Source organism: Colias eurytheme, chromosome 1 (genome assembly GCF_061535395.1).
Source record: "Colias eurytheme isolate Ceu_HAF_F1 chromosome 1, ilColEury1 Martin Lab GWU primary, whole genome shotgun sequence".
In the NCBI taxonomy this organism is placed as follows: domain Eukaryota; kingdom Metazoa; phylum Arthropoda; class Insecta; order Lepidoptera; family Pieridae; genus Colias; species Colias eurytheme.
Genome location: NC_142980.1, coordinates 5,023,403 through 5,035,282, shown reverse-complemented (window position 1 = coordinate 5,035,282; position 11,880 = coordinate 5,023,403). Strand labels below are relative to the sequence as shown.

The following is an 11,880-nucleotide window of genomic DNA, read 5'->3' as shown; positions in this document are numbered from 1 at the left end:
TATCAACATCAAAATTTGATTTGACAAGAAGAGAGTTCAAAAAATTAACGTAAAAAGGGCCGCTTCCCATCCGTGCCTTGCAGATGTCATCGCGCGAGAGAAAAATTTGCCGGCGAGAAAAGTTCATGGTAAGTTAAATCACTGTTTTAGCTAGTTAACGTAATGTTTTTGGTATGTATGTTTAGTTATAAGCCTATTAAACGCAATTAGAAGTGTTTATCATACTTTTTTTATAATACTCTTCGAAAAATTAAGTGGACGGATACTAGGTTACCAAATTCTCAAAATATTTGGTTTTCGTCCAAGTGGACGAAAACTCAAACAGCTACGTGAATATTTGTTAGGTTCTTTTTACTGTATCGGACCTTTAAAATACTGAATAGTTTCTCCCGAAGTGATCTTTATTGCTATTAGTTTAGATTTTTTGGTTTCCGTCCACTGCTTTGTCAGTGCTGCCAAAATAAAAAAATATTTAAAGAAGTGGACGAAAACTAAATTTAGCTTTAAACGTTTCAGTTTTCGTCCATGAATGAGTATTGGAGTGGACAAAAATTAAAAATGGCTATTCTTTTGAAGTACTTTTCGTCTTTTTTACGTATTGAAAAGTTTTCTATTCAGTATCTTCCTTATAAATAATTGGTGAGGGCCAGAGTGTTGTAGGTACCTAATATTGTCATTCATTCAGTCATGTATCATTCTCCTTATGTGAAGTAGAGTCAATTATTCGTGGCATAAATGGGGGTAGGTCAGACATAATACACTGTATTTTTCTTGATTATCATTCACTTGAGTATCATCTTTTATTCTAGGTCTGTTTTGCCAATGCAATATTTTTTTATTCTACTTACTCAACGTATCCTAAGAAAGATCTTATTGTTTTTAGATGGCCTCGAAAAAAAGGTATTAGAGGAATTATACAATTTGCAAATTACAGTTATTATTGATAATTTCCAATTTGCATTGTTTTTTTTCATTATTTGTTAGGTAATAAATACCTAGTAAAAATAAAAATTGGTAATAAAAACATTTAGTTTATCATAAAAAAATGGTTCCTATCTAATAATATTTTAATTCCTTTCTATTAAAAGACTAGCGGTCCGCCCCGGCTTCGCCCGTGGTACATATGAAAAATAGATGTTGGCCGATTCTCAGACTTACCCGATATGCACAGAAAATTTCATGAGAATCGGTCCACCCGTTTCGGAGGAGTATGCAGACTAACATTGTGACACGAGAATTTTATATATATAATAAAGATATACCTAGTATCAATTACATAAACCCTAGGAAGATAAAACTTGTTGCTTGTAAATAGCATAATAATAAAATAAATATGGAATAGTCAACAACAACGCGACAAATAATAATATACGTAAACGTTATATCAATATATTTTATTATATAATTATGACATAGATTTATATAATTATGACATAAAAATATATTTAATTATCAAACAAAATATGACGAGTTTATTTATAGCAGCTGTGACGGAGCAACATATTATTATGATAATAATTTCAAGTGGATATCTATTATGTAGGTAACAATAACAATAAGTAGGTTTAATGAATGTAGAGCTAATTCTAATTTATTTTTAATAACGGAAGTCAAATCCTTTTTTTTACATAATAAAGATATGTAAATGTGTCATGAAAACAATGCATTTGTTTCATTGTGTTCGTGTTGGTAATAAAAGTTTTACAAGTGTTAAAAAACTTTTAACACTAAATACAGTAAGTAGTAAGTACAATGATCAAGTAAATAAGTGGTTGACAAGGTTTGTTTGTGTTCGATAGATTAATATAAATTAAATCCTAGATAAGAGAAGAGATGGCCGTGCGTGCATCCGCGGCGCGGTGTGCACGACGACTGAGCCGAGCCGCGCGCCGCCCGACCCAATTGGTCGCTCGTCACCGCCCAGGGGAGGGGGCACTCACACAAATAACACCTAAGATAATTTATTTTATGTTACACCGTTTGAATATTTTATATCTGTGTGAGTTTTTTGCGTTCACTGTGAAATATTCGCGCGATAAGAAAGAGGGGATCGATCGAACGCTGCGCTTTTTCGACACTTGCTTTTGTTTAATTGTGGCGTCTTCTTGTTTTATTGTTCAATCGGTCATAGCTTGCCGCCTATTTGACGGACAGTTGGGTATGTCAATGTAGGTAATTATAGGTTTTGTAACAATTGACCAATTATGCTACCTGATATATCAGATATTTTATTAAAACAATTTAGTTCGTAACCATGTACAAGTATCGTAAATGTAACAAAAACATTTTGTATTCGCTCAGGCAATATAATATATAAATACTAATAATTGTTTGGTGTTATCGTAGTGTAAATAATATAACCAATAAATATTGTCCAATGTCAATAAATTTGTCACAACTCACAAGTCACAGCTGTATATAGAGCGACACTTATTGTACAAAGTGAGAATCAAGAGTAGCAGTATGTTAGTCTCGGCGAACGCAATACATACACAGTAGAGATACACACTGAAGAGACCGTTAATACACTGTCACCGCTTACATGTTCCCACCGCGGAGCGACCCCAGCAGTATAAGCTATCGAGTACGCAGGCCGCAACGATTGACTACGAGACCTCTATAGCTACCTAATGTCGACGCCGCTCGAAAATAAAAATTACAAATGTCACGGTTACCTTTAATCACATGCAAAGCTATCATTAAGTCGGCTACGAAGTCGCTCGTCGTGCGTGTCCTCACTGTTAATTATCACAATATATAAGTATGAAAATGAAATAAAAGAGACCGCTTCATACCGACAGCAGCGTAAAAAATACGAGAAAAGAAAGAGACGCTTTTAAAAAAGAAAGGAGTGCATTCCCCCACCTACGTCGCCCCCACCGAACGGGGCCGCCCCGCAGCGGGCGCCACCCATCGCACCGCAAAAATCGAGAGCGTCGCTTGCCGCTTGCCGCGCGGGGTCAAACGGCGACGAGCGTGAAAAGAAGGAGAGGTGTGCGAGCAGCAGCGCCCGACGCACACAGAGCCGCCCGTGCGTGTGCGCGCCGAGAGGGACGGCCGCGCCAGAGAGGGACGGCGGCGCCAATTACTATCACCTGGCGGGCAGCTACCGCATTACCCATTGCCGCCGCGCGCGCGACCACGCGCTCGCAACCCGCGGTCTGACTCGGCCCGCCGGCTCCCGCGAGCGATCGATCGCGCTGCACCGACTGCTCGTGCACTACTAGTGACAATATGAAACTGTGAAGTGACACTCAGTGACTGTGACGGACCTTGCGTGATTTTACCGGCGTTTTATTCAGTGAAAATGACCTCCCAGTTCGCCTTTCGTGGATCTCCTCCGAACCAGGTAACGGCTCGAAGCCGAGAGCTGTACCCGTTGAAATTCATTTAATGCACAGCGAAAATTTTATTTGTTCCATTTATTATTTATTGGAATGTTTACGTGGTTATCTGTTGTCTTACGTAGCAACTTTTCAAAATAAATTCGTGTTAGTCACAAAATAATGTAGAGTTTGAAAGTAACGAATAAATAATTCGAATTAAATTCAACCGATGCAGTTTCGCTGCAACAATAATACCTACATATTATTGTTGTTTGATGCAAGTGTAAACAATTGAAAAGCGATACCATTAGACGCATACAAATGTAATCAGCTTACAATATGCATGATTAAAGAAAAGGATTTAGGTATATCTTAGTATGCTACGATTCGTGTATTTAAATGGAGCCTAAATCGATTTGTTTATTGCATTTTGCACAACAGTAACTAAGTAAAGTAACTTTGTTTCCAAGTTATTTAAGAGGTTAAAAATAAAATGTAGAGTTTAATATTGTATTTAAATATTATTCAAAATTTCTTATCGGGTCTATAAAATATGATTTACATTGATCGATATAAATAAAATCACATATTATATTAAGAATAATAGGACTATTAAATGAAAAACATAAATATGTAGTTTCATAAAACAATGGTGATATTACCTACCTACCTGGTATAGGTATATTATTTTAATGTCTTTAATCTTCTTTCATACTGTAGTTATTTTAAGAAAGTTATTTTCTACAGAGTTGTTTAAAAGAACGTTTATTTCAAAGTAAATAAATAACACATAAATCATACTTAATTATGAGGTTAATTGAAACTAATTTTAAATCTAAAAAACTGCTTGACGTGTGTATCGGTACACTAGTCTTGTAATTATAAAATATTAATTCTGTAATTAGATTAATAATGCCACGCTAAACTTTCAGTTTCTTTAAATATAGCTACAAAATATTTAAGAAGTAGGTGGGTAGGTACCTACCTAATGTTCCAATTGGCTGTGCAGTAAATTATTCATTTTTTTATTAATATTGATAAAATTAATTTGTAGGTTTTATTTTTATGTTTTCTTTTTCTAAATTCTTTCAGATTGTTGCTATTTTCTGGATAAATAAAAAAATACAATTTTTTATAAATTCCGTGAAGCATTATTTAGGCTACTATTGACAAAAAAAACGTTATCTATTATTGTCTTAATTACTTAATAAATCAGTTAAGAATTGGAACTGCTGTTGACTTTTAAATAACTTTATGTTGAGATATTTTTCTTCCTTATTAAGCTATCATTATAAAAGAAATCTAGCTATTTCAATTACTTACAAAAAACTTTATGACATAAAATAGGTAGGTATAGGTACTTATTATCTGTAAAGTGCTATTATATTTAAGTATCATCATATTTAACTGTATACCTATTCTTCTTCATATCAAAGTAAAGATACATAAATACATAATTACTTTAATATACTTAAAATACATTAAAAATTCATAAAACCATTTAATGTTAAAACAAATGGTAAAATACAATTAACTTTTGGAACTATTCTTGATAGTATTATAAATTATGCCACTTTATTACCAATTTAACTTGACATATTCACTTAGAAATCTTATCAGTCTACAAATCTTCGGAATATAATTTAAATTATACTTAAAAACAAGCAAACATAAATATTTTACAACAGTATTACATACCTACTTTGTTGGAAACGTAATATAATTGTATATTTAACATTAATAACTATAACACTATTCATGCAATCGCTAGCAATTAATTTTTTTGCTAGAAAATTAACACACGTTTCTAAAAATGGCCACCGATACTAATTGAATTCATTTAATACTCAATTATAGCGGTGTCAACTTATAAGCAACAAGCTGTTGCCCGCAGCTTCGCCTGCGTGGAAAAGATAAATAAACATGATACAAATTTGCATCCCCTATTTTATCCCCTTGGGGGTAGAATTGATCAAAATCCTTTCTTAGGGGACGCCTCCGTCCTAACATCTACCTGCATGCCAAATTTCAGCCCGATCCGTCCAGTGGTTTGGGCTGTGCGTTGATAGATAAATATATCAGTCACCTTTGAGTTTTATCTAGTTATAGATTAGCATATAAAAATAATAAAATACAGACTGATCAATTTATCACCCCATATCGATTGTAAACTCGCTTCATACTATTTGCATACAAAATAGCATCATAAAATATTTCGTTCGCCCCCATAGTAAGACAATTTTACCGTAACCCACAATTAGGTATAGTTCTTATGACGTGTACAAACTCCTTATAATTACAGAGAAGACGGTTTGCATAAACGTTGAACAATTAACGGGCTAGAGGTAATTAGGTCCTAAGCAAATAAGCTCCGAGTTTCAAATAAGTCCATTTGTGCCGTGTAGTGATGCCGTAACGTCTAAACCGTCGTTTTAAACTTTTATGAACAGGAAAATTATGAGAACGGCTTTTGAAGCTTCAATCTAATGAAGACTGAGTTAGATTTCAAATTAGACAATCGCTCTATTTTTTGTAAGGCTCTTATAAGAATCATTACGTTTCATTTTCTTATTATAATTATTGTGAGATGATAAGTAAAAGTCAGTACCTATACTATATCTACCTATACAACCAAGGATAACAATGTCATAAATTCGTTTCTTGTTTTTGCAATACTTTGTTCCAAATATAACCCTAGTTATTTCTGAACTTTGCATTCACTAAAAGCATTAAAACAGCGATAACTTAGCATTTCCATGAGTTGGATCCAAGGCGTGTATGTGATACAATAGTGAAAGATACGAAAGAAAAAAGTAATCACTATAATAAATAAAACATTACTGGATAAGTCCAAAACCAACAAACGTTATCAGCTTAATAGAATTATTATCCAAAAATCAGTACAAAGCTAGCCAATATATTGGTCATAGTCACTTATTTGTTATCCGATAAAAGTTAATTAAATTTCATGGCTGTCGTATTAATATCGGCCTCATTATATTTATCTGTCCGTGTAGTGGTATATTGAAACAGTGAGTATGTTAGGACATTATTAAAGATAATGTTGGAATGATTCGGTTGCCGCGGGGCGCGAACTACTTTTGCTATCTCCGTGATAAGATGCCACCATGTGGACGGCGGCGGAGGGCTCGACCCCCTGCTTCAGAGGATTATCCTCATTATTTCTTACACTCTAGCTCCGACCGACTGCTACCTAATAGCTTTATATTGTGGGCGGTCAGTCGCCTTTCTTAGCCACCACTTCCAAAGCTTACGGGCTAAGCCTTATCGAACGGGATGTCTTATGATTTATTGCTTCTAATTATTTATTGAGACGAATTTTTGAACGATCAATCTCCGAGTTTTAGAGGCAATGTAATGTGATAAGTATATGACTGTCTATTATAAACAGATTACGTAAAGTGATGATATTTATGATTCAACTTAAACATATGTTGCAATGGTACAATAGTCGGTAATTATTTCCACCGCCCTGGGTGTGTTTAAAAACTATATTTATTGCGTCACGAAACCTTTGAATTGGCGAGTCATTAAACATCTGTAATCATTATCATTAATTACAGGATTTATTTGGTAATATAGGTATTTGTATGTATATTTTTTTACTGTCACTTTGTTTAAGGTAAATAGGATTAAATCTAAAGCCATTTCTCATATAGAACGATCATATATTATTTATGCAAAATACAATAATTTGATATGGTACCTTACAGAAAAAAATAATAAGTACACATAGATAGGTACCTATAAAGTATAAACTATAAAACCTCTTGTATAAAAACATGAATACATTCCAGAAAAAAGAATCAAATAGTAAAAGTATGTGAAATAGTCGAAGGAAATAATACAAACAATTTATTTAAATGTAAGTAGGTACCTACTATTATTTCAAAAACTTAGACAACGTCCTCACACCTTTGATAACAATTCTCAACATAATATACCTAGTAGGTTAATAGATAATATTTAAACTGTTCATTAATTTCAACATTTAAAAAAGTACATATAAGTACAATTTCAGTTAGCTATTTTATAAACAGTGCGTCATTAAGTACCTACTTTTTAAATTTAAATGCAATATTAACTCTTGAATGACTGATTGAATCGATAACGAAAATAGTATAATACAATAATTTACATGTTTTACTCACAAAAGCATTAATAATTCCAGATAGCCAACAGAGACTCAGTATTTTATTTCTCTATCTACATACCATTTCCGTTTTGGACGAAATATTACAAAAAACCTTACTTACTTAAAAATTTCGAGCGTCGATAAGCATAATATAGATATGGATAACTCATCACCTGTTAGTAAAAAATTAATTATCTCTTCTTTTAATTCTATTTCATTCCTAATTACATGGGTAAAGTGCTATAGTGGATGATTTATAGATTTTATTCATTGTTCTTCATATCTATTACTGTTTAGTAGTTTTTTAAGTGGACTATCGTCTGGCCATTATAAGAATATTAATACGCGTGTGTACCCATTATATTCGAATAATGAAACTATTTGGAATTGCTGTTTATGTTTCCGTACGCGATAAAATGGTGTACTTAGTCTCTTTTAAGCAATATTAAAACATGCATAGTATGAGTATAAAAAAGTATATTCATATCGATTGATTCAGCTATAAACCAAACGCATAATTATTTTACTTTGCTAAAAATACATTAGAAAATATGAAAATATGAATACATATGAGAAGCCATTTCGTACGAATCTACCATAACCATTTATATTAATAAAAGTCGCGATAAGTACTGCTGCAAATCGACCAAAAAGCTGATATTTTAAACAAAGAACTCAGTAAAAAACCGTCGTAAAAATGAAAGTATAGAATTTTTGTTGTACTCTCCACGGTCCAACGTTAAAATACGAGGAACGCGACATTTTTTCCCTTCCAGGCGTATCCCATTGCTTTCATGGTTTTTATTTAAATAGCAATTAAGAACAAGAATGGGCTGTAAATGTTTATGCAGAGTTGTGTCGTAGGTTTAAGAGCACGGTCCCACTAAGGCTCTACAATTTACTCTAAATAAACTTTGTTTAATACTCGTATTTACGCACGATTCTGGATACGCTCATGTGTGTCGGCTCGGATGTGTTTCGACTATTTTAAGTAGCGATTGATAAAGATGTTGATACGGTATCTACGTTACTTGTATCGCTTTTTCATATTATCTGCAATCTTGCTATTAATAGTGCAGGTAAAATGACAGTTTAAATTTATCGTATGAGAATGCGCATCTTTTTTATAAATTCAATTATCAGCAGTTATATTTGCTGTCAATACTCAGAAAAACAACTTGCATCCATACAAATCATAAGCACAGTATTACAATATTATTTCCTATATAGATATTGTAATACTGTGTCATAAGCCTTTAAAACTCATATGTAACAAAATCAACATAATATAGGTATTCAATAGATACTGTGTATTAAGTATACGTATAGTTACATAAATGTATGCGTCTAAAATAAATAACATTTGTAGGTACATTCGTACAGTCTGGAAGTAAAGCTTACAAACATTTGTACACAAATGAGGTAGAACATACAAGTTAGTATTTAGGTCACACTGTCGCGCTAAGTGTGAAACTTGCAGTCGTGGTACTCATGAATATTTCGAGACCTCAGACTGATTAAAATTCCCTCCCTCCCTCCCTTAAGTATTGAGATGCCATTAGTTTCGCCTCCTGTATTTGTCCGAATTCAACATCTGTGTTTTGTTATCGTTAAGATATTTCGATTTTGTTTTTAATTATCTTTAATGTTGCTATTTTTACAGATAATGTACCTAATTCGCTGAAACGTTGCATTTATAGATCACGTTTTAGTTTATTTAAATTGTTACATAATAGATATAAAATTAAAGAGGTTATGTTTTGATGATTATAAAACCACAAAATCATACACTACTTGAATAAGACAAAACTAAAACTAAGGTTAGAGTTTAACATCAATGAGACAATTTATACAAAAAACAACTCTGAACATTTGAAAATATGGCACATTGCAAGAATGCATATCGCCCTTATAACGTCTGAATTAAAAATCCTTATTAATCTGTAATCCTAACCACTGCGACAGCCACACTTTCAAATTAACAAAGGAATAAATTCATGGACATAACCCCGTTCCAGGCTGGTCGCAACTCAACAGCTCGGGTCTCAAAAGAGAACAAAACACGGCACCATTCATTTAACTTCATAATGAGCCATGAACAATCTTCATCATTTCTGCAGTTTGCACTCCGACGGAGACCTGACCCCTTTTTGCTCGTACGCGCAATTTAACGTTCCATGCTTACCTTTTCGATTCACAAATAAAGAATAATAAAGACGTAATTAAGTAAACTCCGGCCACTATTGTTCTTCGAGTCAGTTTGTTTTACAAACGTAATGTGATATTTTTTATAAGCTTAAATACGATGTATTTTAATTTAAAAATTCCAGTCGTTCATGATTGGATTAAAGCGCTATAGTTATACAATAATTCCGAACGCGAAAGAGGGTCAATAATCCGCGTGTCGAGTAATAAGTTTTAATGTCTAGCTACTTTTTTTCTATCGGACTCGTATGTTGCATGTGTTATTGAATTTCTACATACCTTTATACGCGAGTTCTTAAGCACAAAAAATGTTGACAGAAAATTTTTAATAACGAAACTTTATCATGCATGCTAAGATGACGCGGTTCGGTATTATAGTGTCGGAATAAAAAAATGTTGTCAAAAGTTAATTAACACCAGATCAAAATAAAAGAGGAATAATTTTCGCACACGGGACATCGATTTTTAGCCAAGCGTGAAATTTGGTCGAGATGGCAAAACCGACACACCTGGCGTTATACATGAAGCCGATAAACACATTAAAATTATCCTCGAGCGAGCCACAACCCCTAATCAGATAGGCGAAGCGATTCTCAGAAAGTTTAATTAATTTCTCCGAAATCATGGGAGTCGTTCATGACGATAAGTATTATTTTATTCACTGGTTATGGTGGCGTAAGCGTATGAGCGTAGTAACCGGATTTGTGTGGCTGTGTTCGTGAGCGAAAGAGATAACGAACGCCATCTATTGTAATATCATCACGCAACAATGAGAGACTTAGAGAGTTGTAATGTTTGTTGACAGAAATCATTTTCCTATCGCGGAGGAATGTGGAATCTGATTGCGTCATACGCGAGCTGAACTGCGCTTTAGCTGAACCGAATTATTCGCCGTATCTGAATAACTCCCGAGGAAGGATCCCACTATCTAAATTACACGTGTTTGACAATTAGTAGCGTTGTATCGCCCACAATCGGAACGTACGAGGTGTGCACATACTATAACTGTCACTTGTCACCTCATCACGGCGCAGAATCTTCGAGAAATCGGCGCGTTCATAAATGTTCTACGCGAGACGTCAACACATCCATCCATGCGCAGGCAATTCCTGGGAAATTAGAAGTCCTACGTTCTGAAAAACATCAAAGAGACGTCCAAATCAAACGTTTATCATATACAGGTTGTAATGATAATATCTTAGATATAACTTATCGACTGGTGCATTGTATTTGCCGCATATCAGTCGGTATTGTTACAAGTGATTGCGACTTCAAAAGAAATATAATTAGCCGATTATTAGCTTTGTCGGCTACTTATTACGTAGTGCGAATACAGGGTGGTTCATTTAATTAACTTATATAAGCTTCGTAAAGAATCCGCAATAAAATAATTAAGTGACACACATATGCGTCCGTAAAACATAAATGTTAATTGCCATGGAGTTATTCCGTTATTAAAAAATGTGAATATCATATGGAAGCTAGGTTCCTTTTATCGCCGTACATTAAAGAGTTAAAAGAGGCTAAATGTAGATTCCACAACCGTGTGTTTGGTTTGGAATTCGCAGTTATTTTAGTAATAGTGGTCGATTAGTAGGTAACGACAGGGAGTAATAAAGGATCGTTCGGGAACAGCACGGGATGTTTTGAATTGGCAGCGCTTTAATGGCGCCAATATTCGATAATTCAATATACGATCGCATTATGCGATTTGAACATGTGTAGGGCTATCGAGTTTTATGACGTTAATGATAAATTCGGATTGGGTACCGGACCGTAACGCCGTAGATAACCGCAATTGCCTAGGTACGAAATTTTAGGCAGCCATACCGTGGAATTTCGGGATTTGCTCTCATAATTGATTAGGTGTATCATTGAAAATTAATCTATGTACTCTCGGACTAATTATCGAAATTGAGGTTATTGGGCGAATTAACGAAATTACGACACAGTTTTTTTATTAATACATTGATATGTTATGATTTAGGAGCATACTGTATGTATCAGTATGAAATGATAAACTGATATTAATCTAATAACTTTAATGTATTGTTATGAAAAGTTCACAGAAGTTTTTCCAATTCGAAACTAAATCCAATAAGTATCAGAAACTAGCTGAAGCATGCGGACATTCTGTACAGGTATTGAAAAATATTTGCTACCTTTATTACAAGGTACACTTAGATATTTATG

The 11,880-nt window shown here is 33.8% G+C and overlaps 1 protein-coding gene across 2 annotated transcripts in view; it reads left to right on the top strand.

The window, feature by feature from the left end:
• The first annotated feature begins 2,989 nt into the window (after positions 1 to 2,989).
• The window catches only part of mirr (iroquois-class homeodomain protein mirror), a 55,769-nt gene continuing 46,878 nt past the window's right edge, over positions 2,990 to 11,880 (top strand). For both annotated transcript variants that reach the window (XM_090101626.1, XM_090101621.1), the window contains exon 1: positions 2,990 to 3,349. Coding sequence is in view for 1 of the 2 variants with exons in the window: in XM_090101621.1 (XP_089957747.1) it covers positions 3,308 to 3,349 (42 nt within the window). In the remaining variant the exon portion in view is untranslated. The remainder of the gene's footprint in view (positions 3,350 to 11,880) is intronic.